The following is a 22,202-nucleotide window of genomic DNA, read 5'->3' on the forward strand; positions in this document are numbered from 1 at the left end:
GACCCCAAGCATACTTCCAAAGTTGTGGCAAAATAGCTTAAGGACAACAAAGGCAAGGTATTGGAATGGCCATGGCAAAGCCCTGACCTCAATCCTATAGAAAATTTGTGGGCAGAACTGAAAAAGCGTGTGCGAGCAAGGAGGCCTAAAAACCTGACTCAGTTACACCAGCTCTGTCAGGAGGAATGAGCCAAAATTCACCCAACTTATTGTGGGAAGCTTGTGGAAGACTACGCGAAAGGTTTGACCCAAGTTAAACAATTTAAAGGCAATTTTACCAAATACTAATTGAGTGTATGTAAACTTTTCTGACCCACTGGGAATGTGATGAAAGAAATAAAAGCTGAATAAATCATTCTCTCTACTATTATTCTGACATTTCACATTCTTAAAATAAAGTGGTGATCCTAACTGACCTAAGTAAGGGAATTTTTGCTATGATTAAATGTCAGGAATTGTGAAAAACTGAGTTTAAACGTATTTGGCTTAGGTGTATGTAAACATCCGACTTCAACTGTATATTACATATGAAAAGGTTAAGACCCCCCCAACATGCAGCATAGACTTGAAGAACACAACACCCATTTAACAATTTTTTATGACAAAAATGTACAAGTAAAAAATCGAATCAAACTATTGGTCTCATACACATATTTAGCAGATGTTATTGCAAATGTAGCGAAATGCTTGTGTTCCTAGCTCCAACAGTGCAGTAGTATCTAAAAATTCACACATATCTAAAAGTAAAATAATGGAATTAAAAATGCATACACTACCAGTCAAACGTTTGGACACCTACTCATTCAAGGGTTTTTATTTTTACTATTTTCTGCATTGTAGAATAATAGTGAAGACATCAAAACTATGAAATGACACATATGGAATCATGTAGTAACCAAAAAAGTGTTAAACAAATCAAAATATATTTTATATTTGAGAAGCCACCCTTTGCCTTGATGACCAGCTTCATGAGGTAGTCACCTGGAATGCATTTAAATTAACAGGTGTGCCTTGTTAAACATTCATTTGTGGAATTTCTTTCCTTCTTAATGCGTTTGAGCCAATCACTTTTGTTGTGACAAGGTAGGGATGGTATACAGAAGATAGGGCTATCTGGTAAAAGACCAAGTCCATATATTGGCAAGAACAGCTCAAATAAGCAAAGAGAAACGACAGTCCATCATTCATTTCAGATATGAAGGTCAGTCAATACAGAAAATTTCAAGTACTTTGAAAGTTTCTTCAAGTGCAGTCGCAAAAACCATCAAGCGCTGTGATGAAACTGGCTCTCATGAGGACCGACACAGGAAAGGAAGACCCAGAGTTACCTCTGCTGCAGAGGATAAGTTCATTAGTTACCAGCCTCAGAAATTGCAGCCAAAATAAATTCTTCTCATAGTTCAAGTAACAGACACATCTCAACATCAACTGTTCTGAGGAGACTGCGTGAATCAGGCCTTCATGGTCAAATTGCTGCAAAGAAACCACTACTAAAGGACACCAATAAGAAAGAGAGAATTGCTTGAGCCAAGAAATACGAGCAATGGACATTAAACCAGTGGAAATCTCTCCTTTGGTCTGATGAGTCCAAATTTTAGATTTTTGGTTCCAACCGCCGTGTCTTTGTGAGACACTGAGTAGGTGAACGGATGATCTCTGCACGTGTGGTTCCCACCGTGAAGCACGGAGGTGTGATGGTGCTTTGCTGGTGACACTGTCTGTGATTTATTTAGAATTCAAGGCACACTTAACCAGCATGGCTACCACAGCATTCTGCAACGATACGCCATCCCATCTGGTTTGCGCTTCGTGTGACCATCATTTGTTTTTCAACAGGACAATGATCCAACAAACCTCCAGGTTGTGTAAAGGCTATTTGACCAAGAAGGAGAGTGATGGAGTGCTGCATCAGATGACCTGGCCTCCACAATCACACAGACCTCAACCCAATTGAGCTGGTTTGGGATGAGTTGGACCACAGAGTGAAGGAAAAGCAGCCAACAAGTGCTCAGCATATGTGGAAACTCCTTCAAGACTGTTGGAAAAGCATTGCAGGTGAAGCTGGTTGAGAGAATGCCAAGAGTGTGCAAAGCTGCCAACCAAGGCAAAGAATGGCTACTTTGAAGAATCTAAAATAGAAAATATATTTGGATTCGTTTAATACATTTTTGGTTACTACATGATTCCATATGTGTTATTTCATAGTTTTGATGTCTTCACTATTATTCTACAATGGAGAAAATAGTAAAAATAAATAAAAACCCTTGAATGAGTAGGTGTGTCCAAACTTTTGACTGGTACTGTAATTTATACAGTTGAAATGCATAGAAAAAAAGTGACTTTAGTGCCACTAAAAATTTTATTTTCACAAAAATAGTTTTAAATTCTGCCAGTATAAATCAAATACAGTAACAATCCTGTAAAATGCTGGTAGTATCATTTAAAAAAAAAAATAGTAATACAGCTCCGTCTCTGATCATTGACTGTGGTTTAGTTATTTTTCAAACCCAAAGGCAGAGAGTGGTTGGTTGATAGTCATCCGGGTTGTATTTACTAGGGGGAAAAAAGCAGAAACGGGGAGGGACTACTTAAACTTGTCCAATAAGAAAGATTTGCTTTTGTTTTTCTTTCGCATAGCGTTTTGCGAAAGTGAAGAACATTTTGCTATGGTGTGCACTAATGAATACACACCAGGACATAGGGACTAGTCGAAGTCTGAGTGGTTGGCCCTGCTGTGTCTCTGCTGCTGTGAGGGATGTCTTGTGGGTCTAAAAGGCTCCTGGGAGTTCATCACAATGTCCAAGGACATGGGCAGCTCAAACCGCTCCAGCATCTGCCCAATCTTCTCCCTTGACACACTGTGCTTGTTTCTCCTGGAGGGGGGAAGGAAGGGTGTATTGGGAGGTTTCTTCTGCTCTACATACGATTTGTTCTATAAATAAGCTATAAAGTATGTCTTCATGCAAAACATATAAAAAAAACAGGCATTCAATTATAGGGTGTTAACCTATAAAATGAGTCTCATTCAAGGTTTATACAAATATGTCCATTCAATAGAGAATTGCGTCAGAATAACAATTGTGTGTGTCGTCATACTGGTCTCTGAGTTGTGGTCAGACTCGCTCAGGTGGAACAAACTTAAACTTGCGCCTTTTTCAATGCTGAATTGAATGTCATTGAGAAAACAGAAAGGTGTCATCATGGAATTTTTCACAAACATCCTTTCTGAATTTAAAAGTAATACAATAAGTAATCATGTAGTTTTTCAAAAGTATCTGTAATCTATTTACAATATTTTTTTTGCTGGTAACGTAACTGATTCAGTTTTTTTTTTGTAATCAGATGAGTCTGAATACAAGTCAGAGAGCACTATGATGACTCACCAATTGTTTTTCTGATGCAATTCTCTATTGAATTGACATATTTTCATAAACGTTAGATGAAGTCCAAACCCGCAAAACACCAGTCTCAAAGTCAACAGTGAAGAGGTGACTCCGGGATGCTGGTCTTCTAGGCAGAGTTGCAAAGAAAAAGCCATCTCTCTGTCAAGTGTCAGTGTTCTTATGCCCATCTTTAATTTTTATTGGCCAGTCTGAGATATGGCTTTTTCTTCACAACTCTGCCTAGAAGGCCAGCATCCTGAGGTTTTCAGCCGTGCTAACATAATTTCAAAAGGGGTTCCTAATGATCACTTAGCCTTTTAAAATGATAAACTAGGATTAGCTAATACAACATGCCATTGGAACACAGGAGTGATGGTTGCTGATAATGGGCCTCTGTACGCCTATGTAGCTATTCCATTAAAAATCTGCCGTTTCCAGCTACAATAGTCATTTACAACATTAAATGTCTGCACTGTATTTCTGACAAATTTGAGTTATTATTAATGGACAAAATCTAAAAAAGTGCTTTTCTTTAAAACACAAGGACATTTCTAAGTGACCCCAAACTTTGAACGGTAGTGTATATTTGGAAAGTATTCAGACCCCTTCACTTTGTTATGTTACAACTGTTAGGTTCTAATTCTCAGAGTAAAAAAACTCAACGGACATTATGAAAGCTTAACCAAGTTTAAATCTTCCCAGAGGATCAATACAGCTGCATTAGACAAAACATGTTTCCACCACCACAAGTATATATACAGTGGGGAGAACAAGTATTTGATACACTGCCGATTTTGAAGGTTTTCCTACTTACAAAGCATGTAGAGGTCTGTAATTTTTATCATAGGTACACTTCAACTGTGAGAGACGGAATCTAAAACAAAAATCCAGAAAATCACATTGTATGATTTTTAAGTAATTAATTTGCATTTTATTGCATGACATAAGTATTTGATACATCAGAAAAGCAGAACTTAATATTTGGTACAGAAACCTTTGTTTGCAATTACAAAGATCATACGTTTCCTGTAGTTATTGACCAGGTTTGCACACACTGCAGCAGGGATTTTGGCCCACTCCTCCATACATACCATCTCCAGATCCTTCAGGTTTCGGGGCTGTCGCTGGGCAATACGGACGTTCAGCTCCCTCCAAAGATTTTCTATTGGGTTCAGGTCTGGAGACTGGCTAGGCCACTCCAGGACCTTGAGATGCTTCTTACGGAGCCACTCCTTAGTTGCCCTGGCTGTGTGTTTCGGGTCGTTGTCATGCTGGAAGATCCAGCCACGACCCATCTTCAATGCTCTTACTGAGGGAAGGAGGTTTTTGGCCAAGATCTCGCGATACATGGCCCCATCCATCCTCCCCTCAATACGGTGCAGTCGTCCTGTCCCCTTTGCAGAAAAGCATCCCCAAAGAATGATGTTTCCACCTCCATGCTTCACGGTTGGGATGGTGTTCTTGGGGTTGTACTCAACCTTCTTCTTCCTCCAAACACGGCGAGTGGAGTTTAGACCAAAAAGCTCTATTTTTGTCTCATCAGACCACATGACCTTCTCCCATTCCTCCTCTGGATCATCCAGATGGTCATTGGCAAACTTCAGACGGGCCTGGACATGCACTGGCTTGAGCAGGGGGACCTTGCGTGCGCTGCAGGATTTCAATCCATGACAGCGTAGTGTGTTACTAATGGTTTTCTTTGAGACTGTGGTCCCAGCTCTCTTCAGGTCATTGACCAGGTCCTGCCGTGTAGTTCTGGGCTGATCCCTCACCTTCCTTATGATCATTGATGCCCCACGAGGTGAGATCTTGCATGGAGCCCCAGACCGAGGGTGATTGACCGTCATCTTGAACTTCTTCCATTTTCTAATAATTGCGCCAACAGTTGTTGCCTTCTCACCAAGCTGCTTGCCTATTGTCCTGTAGCCCATCCCAGCCTTGTGCAGGTCTACAATTTTATCCCTGATGTCCTTACACAGCTCTCTGGTCTTGGCCATTGTGGAGAGGTTGGAGTCTGTTTGATTGAGTGGGTGGACAGGTGTCTTTTATACAGATAACAAGTTCAAACAGGTGCAGTTAATACAGGTAATGAGTGGAGAACAGGAGGGCTTCTTAAAGAAAAACTAACAGGTCTGTGAGAGCCGGAATTCTTACTGGTTGGTAGGTGATCAAATACTTATGTCATGCAATAAAATGCAAATTAATTATTTAAAAATCATACAATATGATTTTCTGGATTTTTGTTTTAGATTCCGTCTCTCACAGTTGAAGTGTACCTATGATAAAAATTACAGACCTCTACATGCTTTGTAAGTAGGAAAACCTGCAAAATCGGCAGTGTATCAAATACTTGTTCTCCCCACTGTATATACACACACTCCAATTTAGGCACTCCTCCTTCGCTCCAATCCTTACATCTTTTATGGTTTGATAGGAAGACGAAGTGATGGGGTAATAAACCATTCCTTCTCCCTTAAGGTGATCTGACCTCAACCCCCTTGATGCCTAATCCAAAGATCTCCACCCGTATTACCTATAGCAATCCTGTGACTTCCTCCCATCTACCCAGCACATTCCAAAGCCATCTGGCTCCTACAGATCACCAATAACTTCTGGTGTAAAAACCAGTCTCTATCACCCCTCAGATACTAGTCTTACTTCTGATGTATCATGTCTCTAGGATAGCAATATTCCAAGTTTAACCCAGAATCCAACAACCTTATTCTAAAGTGGATTAAATAGTCATCGCGCCCCCCCCAATCTACACAATCCCCATAATGACAAAACAAAAACAGGTTTACAAATTCATAAATAAAATAAAAACATGGAAATAGCATTTACATAAGTATTCAAACCCTTTACTCAGTACTTTGTTGAAGCACCTTTGGCAGCGTTTACAGCCTTGAGTCTTCTTGGGTATGACGCTAGAAGCTTGACACCTGTAATTGGGGAGTTTCTCCCATTCTTCTCTGCAGATCCACTCAAGCTCTGTCAGGTTGGATGGGGAGCATCGCTGCCAAGCTATTTTCAGGTCTCTCCAAAGATGTTAGATAGAGTTCAAGTCCGGGCTCTGGCTGGGCCACTCAAGGACATTCAGAGACTTGTCACGAAGCCATTCCTGCGTTATCTAGGCTGTGTGCTTATGGTCGTTGTCCTGTTGGAAGATGAACATTTGCCCCAGTCTGAGGTCCTGAGCGCTCTGTAGAAGGTTTTCATCAATCTCCTCTGTACTTTGCGCCATTCATCTTTGCCTCGATCCTGAGTCTCCCAGTCCCTGCCTCTGAAAAACATACCCACAGTATGATGCTGCCACCCCCATGCTCCACCGTAGGGATGGTGCCAGTTTTCCTCCAGACGTGACGCTTGGCATTTTAGGCCAAAGAGTTCAATCTTGGATTCATCAGACCATATAATCTTGTTTCTCATGTTCGGAGAGTCCTTTAGGTGCCTTTTGGCAAACTCCAAGCAGGCTGTCATGTGCCTTTTACTGAGGAGTGGCTTCCGTCTGGCCACTCTACCATAAAGGCCTGATTGGTGGAGTGATGCAGAGACGGTTATCTATCTGGAAGGTTCTCCCATCTCCACAGAGGAACTCTGGAGCTCTGTCAGAGTGACCATCGGGTTCTTGGTCCCCTCCCTGACCAAGGCCCTTCTCCCCCGATTACTCAGTTTGGGGCAGCCATGCCTAGGTAGAGTCTTGGAGGTTTCAAACTTCTTCCATTTAAGAATGATGGTGGCCAATGTGTTCTTGGGGACCTTCAATGCTGCAGAAATGTTTTGGTACCCTTCCCATGATCTGTGCATCGACACAATCCTGTATCGGAGCTCTACGGACAATTCCTTCGACTTCATGGCTTGGTTTTTGCTCTGACATGCACTGTCAACTGTGGGACCTTATATAGACAGGTGTGCCTTTCGAAATCATGCCCAATCAATTGAATTTACCACATGTGGACTCCAATCAAGTTGAAGAAACATCAAGGATGATCAATGGAAACACGATGCACCTGAGCTCAATTTCTAGTCTCATAGCAAAGGGTCTGAATACTTATATAAATAAGGTATAATTTACGTTAAGGCCAAATATATCATACTTTACAAAAATGACCTTTTGACATAAATCGTTGTACATCATGGGTAAACTCTGGCTTCATCTTTCTGCTCAAAAAAGTAGATTTCTGCTGGTGTGGCCGTTTAAAATCGCCATAACAGCCCCTCTCAACATAGATTGATCGTGGTTAAAGCCAATGATCTGGAGATGAAACTGACGAGGGTGTATAGTTGATTTTGATTAGTTCAAAGCGCGGAAACACCTCCAAATGCCGAAAATGGAAGAGATACAACTAAGAGCAGCACAGTCTAAACTAGAAACGGTCACAACAAACTAACGTTCTTATTTCATCAACACTGTTAGTACAAGCATAGTAAGATTCTAAATACTGTAGAGAACAATCTAATTAATGATTGTATTTGATTTATGATGACACGAGGCAAAGAAAACTACGTTTAGACATTAAGTTAGTAGCACCCTCTTGAATTGGCCTGTTTTCCCCTGCATTCTAGAGCAGTGAGTGAACGCCCAACGATGTACCGTATACCGTATATAATTTGTATAATGTATATTCTCTAAATACATAGCATCTTACATGACGATAGTATCTTTTAATGCAGACAATCATGGACAGACTTACTTCTCTAACTCGACGGGATCAAATTTCCAGCTGGTGTGAGGCTCATGAAAGTTGATACTGTATCCTCTCTCCAAGGCCTGCATGATGAGAAATAAGTATTCATCATATTCATTAAAATGTACATCAAATGGGTAGATTTTTGATAACTGAAAAATACTGTCTTGCAAAAAAGAATATAACAGGATAAACATACCAGTTTAACATATGGCTTCATTTCCCAAGCTTGCATATTTGTGTTATCAATAATGACAGGAGAACAGCATTTATACATGGCTTCTTGTGCTGAAAGAATACAAAGCATTGAGGCAAAATCATTTATACACTCCTTTTTTACATGTTTACAAAACAAACAAGATAATAAATTAAACATATCCAATCAAACAATATATAATATTAATAGCAACGATGGTGGCCTGGCTGGTCTAGCATTAATGCCTCAGCTTCCAAAACGCGTCTGTATCGGCATAGGTTTGAATCAGGTCTACCGCCCTTAGACAAATCTCTTTCCCACTGTCATTCTCTATGTGTTCAATACAATCAGAATATACCTTAAAAATATATTTTAAAACAATCGCAACGATGGACCTCATTTATTACTACTTCATCAAAAGAAAATCAAACACATTTTTTAAGACACTTCTATAGAGCCAACCTCGGTTCTGGTTCCAGTGGTGTGCGGCCCCCAGCAGACTGGGATCGTAGGTGTAGCCTTCTTCCTGGGAGAAGTAGTCATCTGTACTCAGAACCTGCCCGCTGGAGCCTGTCGACAGCAGTTCCCTGGAGAAACACACACGCAATGGCTCAAAACAAATGCTTTTAAAATAGAGGTAAATTCATTCAAACATGAGTAAACAGTTAACGTATGACTTATTGGTTGAAATTGTGCGATTGTAATTTTGATGCTTGAAAAAGACACATTTACAACTGTTTTATTACTGATTCATAAAATGTATATATACTTGTTCTAAACCTTTTATAGCTTGTTAGTTACCCAATAATGTTTCCCTGATAAAAACATACCTGGCCAGTGTTGATTTCCCAGATCCCGGGGCTCCCCTCATCAGAATGAGAACCAGAGAAGGATCATAGTCATATGTTTTATCTTCTGGTGGTTGGTGCTGATCCTCTGGCTGAGGTGGCTCAGGTCCTTGGTCAAACCTCTGCTGCCATTCAGAAGAACCTTGCTGGTCATTACCCTGCTGGTCATACTTGTCATCTCTCCAACCGTAGCCCCCTCTGTCTCTGTTGTTAGAGTGCTGTGGGGGAAAGCCATGGCCATCCAAGTCTGGAGAGTTCCTGTACCCATCAGGGACAGGGAACCTGTGAAAAGGTGGGACCTGCTGGGAGCCCTCTCGTTGGGGGTGATACCGGTGGTCTGCGGGAGGTGGTGGCGGGAGGCAGGGGATCGGAGGTGGTGGCGGGAAGCGGTGGGGAGGTCTGTGGAACCTGTAGTATGGCTGACTGTGGAAAGGTGGGGGAGGTTGCCAGTGATTATGATCTGAGTAGGGACCATAGCTGGGCCCCCTAGGTATCGGTCTCCTGGGCTGGTATGGCTCGTTGTCATACCAGTGTGGGCAAGGCACGTGATTCAGTTGCTTATGGCCATGGCTTGCATTTGACCCTTCTCTTGCAGGTGGTGGGTTATGAGCGGTGAGTAATTCAACTGAGCCTTCATTTTTGGCCGTGCTACTGTCAACGCTGTCTTTTGGATCAATCTCCTCAAGCTCTTTGTAGAACTCACTCAGTGTCTCTTCAATGTTAGGTTTGGCAAGTTTCCTTACTTTTGGGGGTTTGGGAGCTCTCTGGGCTGCCTTAGGAGGACAGCATACAGGTCCAATGAAGGCAGTGCTGCTGGTACCCAGCTTTTTTTTAACTGGCTCTCGGCCTCTTACACCAGGACCTCCATCAATTCTCACTGGCAGCACTCTGTCTGTTGCAGAGGCTCCATTTGTCTCTGCTTTTGAACACTCCAGTAGTTCTCCATTTCTTCCAGTGAGAGAAGTTAACGAGTTGGCATTTCCATGAGACATCGAGATGGTGGGGGGAAATCCTTTGAATCAACATGCTATGAAGGTAACAAGACCTCAATGACAAATCAAAAATACCTCTACTGCACATCATAGTTCATGGGTTTGATTAGCAATACTTATCTAGCAAATTAGCTTGGTAGTGAAGCTGAATCAGTGGCAAAAGGTTTGATGCTTTTTAAAGAAACAATATTGCTGCACTTCATTCACAAGCAGCAAGCTCTAACTATACCTGTCATTCTTTAAAGCTAGCTAAGTTAACTAAACAAAACAACGCTAAATAGCTAGCTAGCCAGCCAACATTAGCAAACGTCTTTTTTATTGTAAAGCAATTCAAATTATACAATCTAGATAAAACTAAGAGTATACAACGGCGTGTAGCTAACGTATAACAGTTAAACATTAGCAAGTTAGCTAATGTCAAAACAAGCCTTGCAAAGTTATTGTTTGGCAAGATTTTGGTAACTGACACAATTCTGGCTGTTGCCTATGGGTATTTTGCGAATGAATTAACTACTTACCATAAAGTGATCAACTTGAAGCATTACATGTTATCATGTTCATAATTTTGGATTAGCTAACTAGCATTTTGTTTACGGAAGTTAACAGGAAGTCTGACTTCTTCAGTCTGTGTGAAACACTGGAGGCAGTTTCGCAGCGACACTGCCACCTGCTGTTACGGTGAAAATGTTTGACCACACCAGTAAAAATTCTGCTTATAAATTACACTAAATATTCATATTGAATAATAAATTAGAACATTTATTGTGAACATGCAGATGTGAGAGACATGAGGTCATAAACTCAAGGACAAAAATGTTACAGTATTTTTGGATTTATATTATACAGTTAGTGTCAGCTCTTCTAATGCCATCTAAGAAAACACTGAAGCAGCCTCACTAAAAAAGTTCCGGAGTTGGCCAAGACAACCCCTTTTCTGTCCGGTAGCACATCCGGTGAACAGGTCAGTGTTCCATATCCGCAGGCAGAACAGTTGAAACTGGAGCAGAAGCATGACCTGGTGGACTGGGGACAGCAAGGAGCCATCAGGTCAGGTAGTCCTGAGGCATGGCCCTACGGCTCAGGTCCTCCGAGAGGGAGAGAGAATTAGAGGGAGCATACTTAAATTCACACAGGACACCAGATAACACAGGAGAAATACTCCAGATATAACAATTTGACCCTAGCCCCCCCGACACAAACTATTGCACCAGCATAGAAGTGTTCCTGGCCCTGCTTGAACCACACACACATTAAACTCAAACACACACCAGTATCCTCAAATCAGTGGCAGTGAGGAAGACAAATCTTGACCTCACAGGAGTAAGGTAGCCAATTTCCCTGTATAACAGCTTCTCTGTCACTTTCCCACTCCAGGTTTGATTGTGACATTTCGAAACCTTCAAAACGCCCTCAATCCCTAGCTACCTGGATAAGGATCTTGAGTTGAGCGGCAGCCTCCTGTAGATGTGGCTCCTTAGGGTTGTTGGAAAACAAGGCCAGATCTCCAGCGTACAGGCCAGGGATGGCACAGCGGATGGGGGAGGGCTGGGCTCTGAGCTTTAGGTTACCGAGGGCCACCAGAGGCTTGACCAGCTCCTCCAAGCCCTGCTGGACCAGACTGCTGCACTAGCGCAACCTTGACAAAGTCCAGCCGGCCATCCTCTAGATACACCACTGAAGAGTGACCTTCAGGCACAGCATGTCAACGGAGTTAGTCATATCGACAGCCTTGCCACATAGCTGGACTTCATGCCTGAAGTGTGCATCTATCCTGTCTTGTTCTTGATATGTCATATGTCGTTGGTTATATATGGTTATGCATTTGTCCCAGACCTGTGTTCAAATCATATTTATTTAAATAGCCTTAATGCATTTCAAAGTAAGTATTTAGACAAAGCTCCTTTGAAATTACATGTAGTTGAATATTGGAATGTATTGGCATGTACTTTATTTTAAAAAATGAAGAAAATACTCAAATACACAGAAAACTGTATTTCAAATACAATTACATAAAGGCTCAGTGCAGTCAAAATTGTGATTTGCCTGTGTTTTACAGATATTTCCACGCTATGGGGTTGGAATAATACTGTGAAAATGATGGTGATGCCTTTTTAGATTAACAGCTGTTTAAAAAACCTCCTGAAATTTTTGCCTGGTTTGGTAGAATGGAGTTTTGGCAGTAAATGAGTTAGACCAATAAGAAAGATAATTCAAAACCTCTGCCAATAACTAGTTGTTTTCCCCTGCCAACTCAGGGTTTTCCCCTGCCAACTCAGACAGTCTTGGAAAAATTAATTGCTAAGAAGCAATTTTTGTTGCTTTTTGACCATTTAATTGGAAAACAATCACAGTAAGGGTCTTGGAGAAGATCAAGATGTCGTCGAGGGGAACAAAGACGAACCGATTCAACATATCCCTCAGGGTTTCATTGACCAATGCTTGAAAGACTACCGGTGAGTTCGATAATCCGAAGGTCATGACTAAATACTCATAATGGCCACTAGGGGTGTTAAAGGCAGTCTTCCACTCATCTCCCTCTCTGATTCTCACCAGATTGTAAGTGTTGCGGAGGTCCAGTTTGGTGAAGAATTGGGCCCCTTGGACCAACTCCAATGCAGAGAACATCAGGGGTAGGTGGTAAAAATGGTTGATCGTAATCTGGTTCAGCCCTCTGTAGTAAATGCATGGACACTGGCCTCCATCCTTCTCACCCACGAAGAGGAAGCCTGCACCAGCAGGGGATATCGAGGGGCGAATTAAACCTGCCTCCAGCGACTTCTGGATGTAATTGTCCATGACTGCTGCTTCAGGGGTCTAGAGGGAGTACATACGACTCCAGGGAGGTGTGGCGTCAGGTAGGAGTTCTATGGCACAGTCATAAGGACGATGAGGGGGAAGGGTGGCGGCCTGCCTCTTACTGAAGGCCACCCGGAGATCGAAGTATTCGGGAGGGAGAGCGGAAAAGTCTTGGTCTTCAAGGGATGCAGGAGGACACGGCGAGGCTCTTGGTGAGGTCTTAGACATTTAGTCTGACAGTCCTTACCACAGTCTAGTAGGTGTCCCGTGGATCAGGAAACTAGTAGGTTATGTAGCGCTAGCCAGTGGTACCCTAGTATAAGGGGGTTCTCGGGAGCAGTGATGAACAGAAACTAAGTCTGAGTGGTTCACCCCAAACTGCAGTAGAATGGGCTTGGTCTGATATTCGACCTGACTGGAGCCAATGGTGCGTCCATCGACGTCTTGAATCTGCAGAGGGATGGGACATTCCACGCAGGGGATCTGTAACTCTGGCGAAGTCTTGATCAATGAAATTATCCGCGGCCCCGGAGTCCACAAAGGCTTGAATCTGGTGCTGATGGTTGTCCCAGTGCAGGGTAGCGGGTAGTAACAGACTGGGTAGCCGGGAGGTAACTGTACAGCTTGTCAGGATTTCCCCCTGTCCTGGCATGCCCTGGTGTTTCCCGTCAGCTCTGGGCAGGTAACACGGAGATGGCCGAGACCTCCGCCATAGAGGCAGCAGCCTCTGCGCCGTCGCCTGTCACGCTCCTGTGGGCTCAGACGTGTGCGACTCAGCTGCATGGGATCATCCATGCTATGCTCGGTGAGCTTGGGATGCTCAGGAAACCGGAATGCTGGAGTGATGTCTAAAGGACGCTGTCTCACCCGTTCCCGGTTGTCAATCCTGATTGCCAGCATTATCAGGGACTCGAGGTTCTCTCCCAGTTCCCGAGCGGCAGTTCGGGGGTACGAGGGTATGTTTGGTAGCATGAGTGAAGGAGGCTTTGTTGTGAAATAGGAAGCCGATTCTAGATTTAATTTTGGATTGGAGATGCTTAATGGTGTGGGCAGGTGTGGGCAGCGATCGGTTGAAGAGCATGCATTTAGTTTTACTAGCATTTAAGAGCAGTTGGAGGCCACGGAAGGAGTGTTGTATGGCATTGAAGCTCGTTTGGAGGTTTGCTAACAGTGTCCAAAGAAGGGCCAGATGTATACAGAATGATGTCGTCTACGTAGAGGTGGATCAAAGAATCACCCGCAGCATGAGCGATATCATTGATATATACAGAGAAAAGAGTCGGTCCGACGATTTGACACATTGAACTCTATCTGAGAACTAGTTGGTGAACCAGACAAGGCAGTCATTAGAGAAACCAAGATGTAAAAAATAACTCCAGAGGCCTCACACCATCCTATTTGAAAGGGTCATTGTACTCTTTAAGATGGGCCCTTTACTTATGACATAAACAGATCATTTTACCCCTTTAATAACACTTTACAGCAGTAGGTTAAATCAGGGGCACACAGAGTGTTTCTGTGTTTCTGTGTCTTAAACAAATATACTATGAAACAAAAGGATACACCTCACACACATGGTTATTGTTTAAAAAAAAGACACCAGTAACATGTCAGATATAATTTAAATGTATTAATTTTTGAGTTTGCATCCGAATATCCCAAATACTGAAATGTAACAAAACGCCTATTGTGTTTATTGAGCTGTACACTGAGATGCTCAGTTGGTCAATATTCCCCTCCATGGGCCCCAAAAAGGGAGCAGATCTCATACCAATCTATCTTTTTAGACATTTATCCATTCACCTTCTTTCTAGTGTAGACAATAATTTGTTCATGTTTTATTGAGTGTTTGAGATTAGGTCCCTGAATGGTCAAAACCTCTTCAAATAGAAGTATGTTTGTAGCACAAAATATCACAAAATATCTTACAGATAGGCCCTCTCTCACTCTTTCATCATGTCACAAGCTGACAGGCTCCCAGAGGCAGGGCCATAAAAGGGCCCAGCTCACTCAACTTCCCCTCCCCTCTCCAACAGCCATCAGCCCAGAACATCCTGAAGACAGAAAATCTAAACGATCATCTGGGAATCCTTTCTTCCTCATGGTGCTTTTTGAAAGTGAGTTAAATATTCAATGTGATGTTTGTATATAGATATACAGTACCAGTCAAAAGTTTGGACACACCTACTCATTCCGGGGTTTTTCTTTATTTTGACTATTTTCTATATTGTAGAATAATAGTGAAGGCATCAAAACCATGAAATAACACAAAAGTGTTAAACAAATCAAAATGTTTTTTTTTTTATTCTTCAAAGGAGCCACCCTTTGACTTGATGACAGCTTTGCATTCGCTCAACCAGCTTCGTTAGGTAGTCATCTGGAATGCATATTAATTTGTGGAATTTCTTTCCTTCTTAATGTCTTTGAGCCAATCAGTTGTGTTGTGACAAGGTATGGGTGGTGTACAGAAGATAGCCCTATAAGACCTAATCCATATTATGGCAAGAACAGTTCTAATAAGCTAAGAGAAATGGCAGTCCATCGTTACTTTAAGACATGAAGGCCAGTCAATCCTGAAATTTTCAAGAACTTTGAAAGTTTCTTCAAGTGCAGCCGCAAAAACCATCAAGCACTATGATGAAACTGGCTCTCATGAGGACCGCCACAGGAAAGGAAGACCCAGAGTTAGAGGATAAGTTCATTAGTGTTAACTGCACCTCAGATCAAAGCCCCAAAATATGCTTCACAGTGTTCAAGTAACAGACACATCTCAACAACAACTGTTCAGAGCAGACTGCATGAATCAGGCCTTGCTGCAAAGAAACCACTACTAAAGGACACCAATAATAAGAAGAGACTTGCTTGGGCCAAGAAACATGAGCAATGGACATTAGACTGGTGGAAATCTGTCCTTTGGCCTGATGAGTCCAAATTTGAGATATTTGGTTCCAACGGCTGTGTCTTTGTCAGACGCAGAGTAGATGAACGGATGATCTCCGATCTCAACAGGACAAAGACCCAGCACACCTCCAGGATGTGTAAGGGCTATTTGACCAACAAGGAGAGTGATGGAGTGCTGCATCAGATGACCTGGCCTCCACAATCACTCAACCTCAACCCAATTGAGATGGTTTGGGATGAGTTGGACCACAGAGTGAAGGAAATGCAGCCAACAAGTGCTCAGCATATGTGGGAACTCTTTCAAGACTGTTGGAAAAGCATTCTTCATGAAGCTGGTTGAGAGAATGTCAAGGGTGTGCAAAGCTGTCATCAAGGCAAAGGGTTGCTACTTCAAAGAATCTCAAATCTCAAATCTATTTTGATTTCTTTCACATTTTCTTTGCTTACTGGATTATTCCATATGTGTTATTTCATAGTTTTGATGTCTTCACTATTATTCTACCATGTAGAAAATAGTAAAAAATAAAGAAAACCCCTAGAATGAGGAGGTGTATCCAAACTTTTGACTGGTAGTGTATATTATTTAAGACTGATATTTATGAATTGTTTTCATAAATGAAGGCTATTTATCCATTGAGCGGTAGCCATTGTTTTTATTCATACTGTTTGTTGACAGTAGCTTCTACCCTCTTAGGTTCTATTTGACCCTCTTATTATATCAAACCTCTCAGACTAGAAACTATGATTAGAAACTATGGCCAACTATGTTCAAACTATGTGTCACGTTCTGACCTTAGTTTCTTTTTTATGTCTTTGTGTTAGGTTGGTCAGGGCGTGAGTTGGGGTGGGCAGTCTATGTTCTTTTTTCTAGGTTGTTTGTTTTCTATGTGTTTGGTCTGGTGTGTAACGGTTGTTCTCCTCCTCGTCTGAGGAGGAGCATGGATCGGACCAAAACGCAGTTTGTGTGGAATACATGATGAATTTATTTAAACAAGACGAACACGAAGCACACTTGAGAAATTACAAAATAATAAACGACGTAGCCCGACCTGAACATGAACTTACAAAACACGAAGAACGCACGAATAGGAACAGACTAGACAAACGAAACAGTCCCGTGTGGTACAAACACTGACACGGAAGACAATCACCCACAAACAAACGGTGTGAACAGCCTACCTTAATATGGTTCTCAATCAGAGGAAACGTCAAACACCTGCCCCTGATTGAGAACCATATAAGGCTAAATAACAATGAACCTAAACATAGAAACAAATAACATAGACTGCCCACCCAGCTCACGTCCTGACCAACTTAACAAAGCTAAACAAAGGAAAATAAGGTCAGGAACGTGACCTGGGGCCTGTTGCACAAAACTAGGATAAGGGATTAAGCCAGGATATCTTGGTGATCCTGGCTCAATTGATCCGTAATCCGGTTGCACTAAAGATGGATAGGGGGCAGGAGGATATGTTATGGTATAAATTACCATGGAGATTTATTCTGTGGAGCTAGCCTGCTCCAGACCAGGTTAAATTCCAGGATCTATTTAATCTCATCCCTAATGTCAGTCAGCAGTCACCACAAATGGAAACCAATAGTTATTTCACTGCTCACTATACATTGTTATCACATATAACTAGACCCACTGTTATTATTTAAACGTTTGTGATCATTAATTTCAATGATTTTGGATAAAAAATTATTTTTAGATGATGTTGCTATCATTAGATAATTTAGTTTCCCATAGACTATAAGGCTATATATAAAATGATAGAATATTAGGGCCACAGAGGGGAAAAAAACACAAGTCATAATATTGTAACCAGTTGTTTTAAAGGAGGACAGTTGTTAAAATGACAGATGTGGGGCATTTCGTGAAATTGTACTTCAGTATGGTTTCATAAACAAAGACATGCTGATGTGCCAGAATATTAAGTATCACATTGTCATAAGTATCAAAACTGTAAAAACAATATGTAGCTTTTCTGCAGAAAGAACCAGCCTCATAAATTTATGACTTTATCCTTTTTCTTCAGTGTGGCCCTAGTACTCTGTCATATAAACAAATACACATTCCATATGAATATAAAAACACAATGTGTAACATTATGTTCCTTTATTGAATAAGGACAAAACAAAGCAGGTAAACCATCAGCTCCTTTCGAAACTGAAGTCACAGTGACTCTACAAGATGGAAAGCACAGAATCCAAGCATATTATACAAAATGATACATACACATTCAAAGGTCTGTATATAACACACCCTGCATGTCTGCACACTAAAATAAATGCAGGACAAATCCATACACATCAACTGAACAGACAAATGAATGGATGCAGTAGCCTCCCTGCAGCCTTGTATTACACACAGTATACCGCACAAACATCATAAGAGGCCAAATTCGTCAAAAAACGAACCCCAAAAAAACCAAATTCCTCTGCCACCGCAGGACATATTTAACCAAAATTGAAAGCACACATACTAACTAAAATAATTCAACACATATTGGTCCCTCAGCAGCCGACCACTGTCGTCATCAGGGAAGATTGCCGGATTGTCCCAGTCCATGGCTGGTGGCACTCTGGGGGCCCTCTCCTTCCTCAGGCAGGCCACATTGTGGAGGACAGCACAAGCCACAGTAATATCACATGCCCTAACAGGGCTGACCCTTAATTTGTGAAGGCAGTGAAAGCGTGCCTTCAGGAGGCCAAAGGTCATTTCAACTCTGGCCCTGGTCCTGGCATGGGCATGGTTGTAGGCCTGCTGTGCTTCCTGGGGGTCTGTGAAAGGTGTCAGGAGAAAAGGCTGGCAGCCATACCCCCTGTCTCCCAGCAACACACCAGAGAATTCACCTGTCAACACAAAATCTCATCATTACTACCTCATAAACACAGTGATATTCTTGACACAGCCATGATGGTTATAAATAGGGGTTGTGTGGCTTACCTTGTGATAGGCACTGATAGATTTCAGAGGCCCGAAAGATTCTGGAGTCATGGACTGAGCCAGGCCATTTTGCCACAACATTGCTGATCACACAGTCAGCATTGCAGACCATCTGAAATCATAAGATGAGGAATATTACACCAATCAATGCACATCACTGGCAATGCAGAGTGTTCGTCAATGGACAATATCAAAAAGTTATGTTCACCTGAACATTAATGCTGTGAAAGGATTTCCTATTCACAAAATCGGCCTCATGGGCACCTGAGGGGGCTTTTATCCTTATGTGTGTGCAGTCCACTGCACCAATGACATTGGGGAAACCTGTCACACAAAGTAATGAGTATCCTACTATGTGTTAACAGTTGTCCTGTAATTTGTAGATCCTCTTACCTGCAATCCTATAGAACTCCTCTTTGATGTCACAGAGTCTTCTGTGGCCAGGGAAGGAGATGAAGACATCTGCTAATGCTTTGATAGCCAGACACACACTCCTTATTGTGCGGCAAATTGTGGCCTTGTTCAGCTGTTCTGCATCCCCCACTGAGTACAGGAAGGCTCCACTAGCAAAAAAGCGCAAGGCCACACAAACCATTTGCTCCACACTCAGTGCATGGCTCCGTGCAGTGCGGTGCTTAATCCTGGGACCCAGTAGTCTGCATAGATACCTGATGCCATCTGCAGAAAACCTGTATCTTTCATATAGATGGTCATCAGGGAAGGCCAGTGGGTCCAACCGGTCCCTGAAGACCCTTTCTCGCCTGAAGGCTCTCCTCAGCACAAGTGCTTCTTCATCCACCACATCTCGCACGAATGGGCATGCCATTGTCAGAGCAGAAAGGAACACACAATTTTGGGCCTTCATATAGGCTAGTGGCCACACCTGGTGCTGGGGGGGTGGGCAAAAGAGGGCGATGCCTTATAACGATGACTTGGTTGTACTGATTGCTGGGAAAATAAAAAAAACCTTAGAAAGATGCCACCGTCCTGTGTGCTCACAATAAGAGCTCATATGTCATGGCTCACTTGACTTTACGAGAATATACCTAATTTTTATTTTGAGCTGTGTCATCTTCTTGGAGCTGGGGGAGGAAAGAAAAATAATGATTAATACATTTGTGTTACAGTTAGCATACAGTGTACATTGAAGGCATATCTCACCTCCCTCTCAAGTTTTTTTATTTCAAGGTCCAGTTTCCTAATTGTCCTCTTTTTTATTTCGGACTCCAGTGCAAGATTTTCCATCTTTTTCTTCTTGTACTGAATGTCTATGTCTGCCAGTTCTATTTGGCGCCGGAGGTGGTTGCCATACAACTTTCTGATAGCTTGTGAGCTCTGTGAACACAATACAATTAGCGCAGCTGGAATTTGGCAGGATGTGGTGTCCTTTTATTAATACGCACTATGTTGCCAGGCTGGTTTTCCCACTGTATAGCATCTGGGTCCTGTAAAATAAATTAGATTTTTTGATTTTGATGAGGACTCCTCACCATTGTAGAGTAAATAGTACTTTCACAGTCTTAACATGATACCTCATGCCTTCTGGAATCCAGAGAGATGGTCTCCTCCTCATCATCGTCTCCATCATGTGCTGTTGCTGCTGCACTGGGGCCTTCACCCTATCACATTTAATCGGATTCATATTGAAGCTAGTAGACAAGACATGCCAGGCCTACAGTATGCCTTTGATGGAGTACTCACTGGATCAGCATCGTCTGGTGCTTGTGCTGGTGGCTCTAACAGGAACACAGTGCTGCCAGACACTGCAAGGCAATAGGTAAACCAAAGTCAGACAGTCCAAATTGATTCAATATGAATGTGGTTGTATCCCATGTAGAGATGGAAGGACATACCTTGAATGAAGCGGGTGGCATCTTGGGAGGAACCTATGCTCGTCTCTTTCCCCCCAGGGATCCCCTCTAAGACGGGCCTGCCTTTATTTAGCTCCAAGGCCATGTCCTCTGCTGGGGTAAGGTCAGCCTTTGGTGACCCACCACCCGTGCCTTGTCTGTGGGTATTCTTTTTCACTGCTAAAACAGTACAGACAATGTGTGAGCAGGCACCTTCTGGGTACAATATATGCTTGTGCTTTGTTAAATATTAGTCAGGGACCATACCATTCTGCAGAATGTTCTTGTATTTGATTTTGACCTGCTGCCATGTCCGTTTTGGCCCGTTCATGTTTAATCTACACACACACACACACACACACACACATTTAATGGAGTCACACTGCAAAAAATTACTTGGTATTTTTGTCTTGTTTTCAGTAAAAATATCAAAAAATGTATCATAGCTTTATACAGTGTGATGGAGTTACTTTACACAATTTCACTCATATCTGCAGTGCATTTCAATTAAAAATTTAACCGTTTCATAATTACAGTACAACTGCATTTTTGGAGATGTGAATTAAATATTTGAATTGTAATTGTGATGTTTCAGCGGAGCGGTGAGTGTGTAATTGTGCACTACTTACGCATTCAGGCGGTCTGCAATACTTTGCCACGCTTTTTCTCTTTGCTTTATCACTGTGGCGGTGTTGCCTTTCTTCTTAATTATATCTTTTACCTCCTCGTATGCCTCCATGAGGATTTGTGCTTCCGACGGGGAAAAGTACGCGGCTCTAGTTGCCATGGTAAATCAGTTAATCTGTGATCTGTGGCGGGGTCTATTTGAGTGAGCCGTGAGCGCGCACCTATCCAGGATTGGTTTCACCTGGCTTAATGAATCCGTGTCTGCTCATCCTGGCTTGGTCTTTGTGCAACCAATTAAGCCTGGACGCACATGTTTTGGCTTCATTGAGCTCAGCTGAGTCATTTATCCCGGATGTCTTAATTCTACTTTTGTGCAACAGGCCCATGGTGTGGTTCCCAATCAGAGGCAGCTGTTTATCGTTGTCTCTGACTGGGAGCCATATTTAGGTAGCCTGTTTTCCATTGTGTGTTGTGGGTGGTTGTTTCCATTTCAGTGTTTTCACCATTCGGTTTTCATTTTTATTCTCTTGTTCTGTTTGTATTTTGTATTCATTCTATTAAAAGATATTATGGATACGTACCACGCTGCACATTGGTCCGATATTTCCTACTCCTCCTCAGACGAAGAGGACGAAGCCGTTACACTATGATTAGAAACTATAATTAGAAACCACGACAAACTATGACCAACTATGAAGCCTTGTCTGTGTGTGTGTGAGTTGCATAGTGTGCATCTGTGATCACTTTATGTAATAGATCTTCTCTCTCTCTGTCTCTCTCGGGCTATGAAAAAGACAAATGACATGACATTGACTCCTGAGTGTTGAGCTTTTGCCCACTCTATAGCCAACCTGGTTATATTCTGACCCTGCTGGTCATCTACAAACATTGGAACATCTTGAATAACAATAAGGAGCACATGGACTCTTAAATGTGCACTTAGCACAGCCCTCAGAGCATGGTTATTTGATTGG

General features: G+C 42.3%; 2 protein-coding genes and 1 long non-coding RNA gene across 4 annotated transcripts; 1 reads left to right on the forward strand and 2 right to left on the reverse strand.

Moving 5' to 3' along the window:
* Positions 1-580: 580 nt before the first annotated feature.
* Positions 581-10,104, reverse strand: n4bp2l2 (NEDD4 binding protein 2-like 2). The gene is made up of 5 exons (XM_071356428.1): positions 9,095-10,104; positions 8,727-8,851; positions 8,268-8,356; positions 8,075-8,151; positions 581-2,873 (listed from the first exon to the last, which is right to left on the reverse strand). The coding sequence occupies exons 1-5, from the start codon at positions 10,102-10,104 to the stop codon at positions 2,705-2,707; spliced, it is 1,470 nt and encodes a 489-aa protein (XP_071212529.1). The 3' UTR covers positions 581-2,704.
* LOC139547549 (uncharacterized) lies at positions 10,019-15,077 on the forward strand. Its single transcript, XR_011669540.1, has 4 exons — positions 10,019-10,147; positions 11,479-12,557; positions 12,658-12,734; positions 14,937-15,077. It is a non-coding gene; the product is annotated as an uncharacterized lncRNA (long non-coding RNA).
* A 2,826-nt stretch (positions 15,078-17,903) lies between these two features.
* On the reverse strand, positions 17,904-21,621 carry LOC139547550 (putative nuclease HARBI1). 2 transcript variants are annotated; one of them, XM_071356433.1, is made up of 12 exons: positions 21,231-21,621; positions 20,869-20,939; positions 20,605-20,781; positions 20,453-20,514; positions 20,284-20,370; positions 20,155-20,196; positions 19,913-20,086; positions 19,798-19,833; positions 19,145-19,699; positions 18,960-19,075; positions 18,752-18,863; positions 17,904-18,657 (listed from the first exon to the last, which is right to left on the reverse strand). In XM_071356433.1, the coding sequence occupies exons 9-12, from the start codon at positions 19,614-19,616 to the stop codon at positions 18,287-18,289; spliced, it is 1,071 nt and encodes a 356-aa protein (XP_071212534.1). In that variant the 5' UTR covers positions 19,617-19,699; positions 19,798-19,833; positions 19,913-20,086; positions 20,155-20,196; positions 20,284-20,370; positions 20,453-20,514; positions 20,605-20,781; positions 20,869-20,939; positions 21,231-21,621; the 3' UTR covers positions 17,904-18,286. The 2 variants fall into 2 exon arrangements, with proteins under 2 accessions (XP_071212534.1, XP_071212535.1); XM_071356434.1 differs by lacking the exon at positions 18,960-19,075 and having other exon boundaries at positions 21,231-21,607.
* Positions 21,622-22,202: the final 581 nt, after the last annotated feature.

Source organism: Salvelinus alpinus, chromosome 21 (assembly GCF_045679555.1).
Source record: "Salvelinus alpinus chromosome 21, SLU_Salpinus.1, whole genome shotgun sequence".
Taxonomy (NCBI): Eukaryota; Metazoa; Chordata; class Actinopteri; order Salmoniformes; family Salmonidae; genus Salvelinus; species Salvelinus alpinus.

Bases quoted from the DNA above. Each gene is read 5' to 3' on its own strand.
- n4bp2l2 (XM_071356428.1), bottom strand. From the start codon at position 10,104: ATGTCTCATGGAAATGCCAACTCGTTAACTTCTCTCACTGGAAGAAAT. The intron at 8,357-8,726 runs GTTGGCTCTATA...GTATTCTTTCAG, and splicing joins CCACTGGAACCAGAACCGAG to CACAAGAAGCCATGTATAAA. The intron at 8,152-8,267 runs GTATGTTTATCC...CTCATCATGCAG, and splicing joins TGAAGCCATATGTTAAACTG to GCCTTGGAGAGAGGATACAG.
- LOC139547550 (XM_071356433.1), bottom strand. From the start codon at position 19,616: ATGAAGGCCCAAAATTGTGTGTTCCTTTCTGCTCTGACAATGGCATGC. The intron at 18,864-18,959 runs GTGAACATAACT...TTATGATTTCAG, and splicing joins TTCACAGCATTAATGTTCAG to ATGGTCTGCAATGCTGACTG. The intron at 18,658-18,751 runs GTAAGCCACACA...TTGTGTTGACAG, and splicing joins CTATCAGTGCCTATCACAAG to GTGAATTCTCTGGTGTGTTG.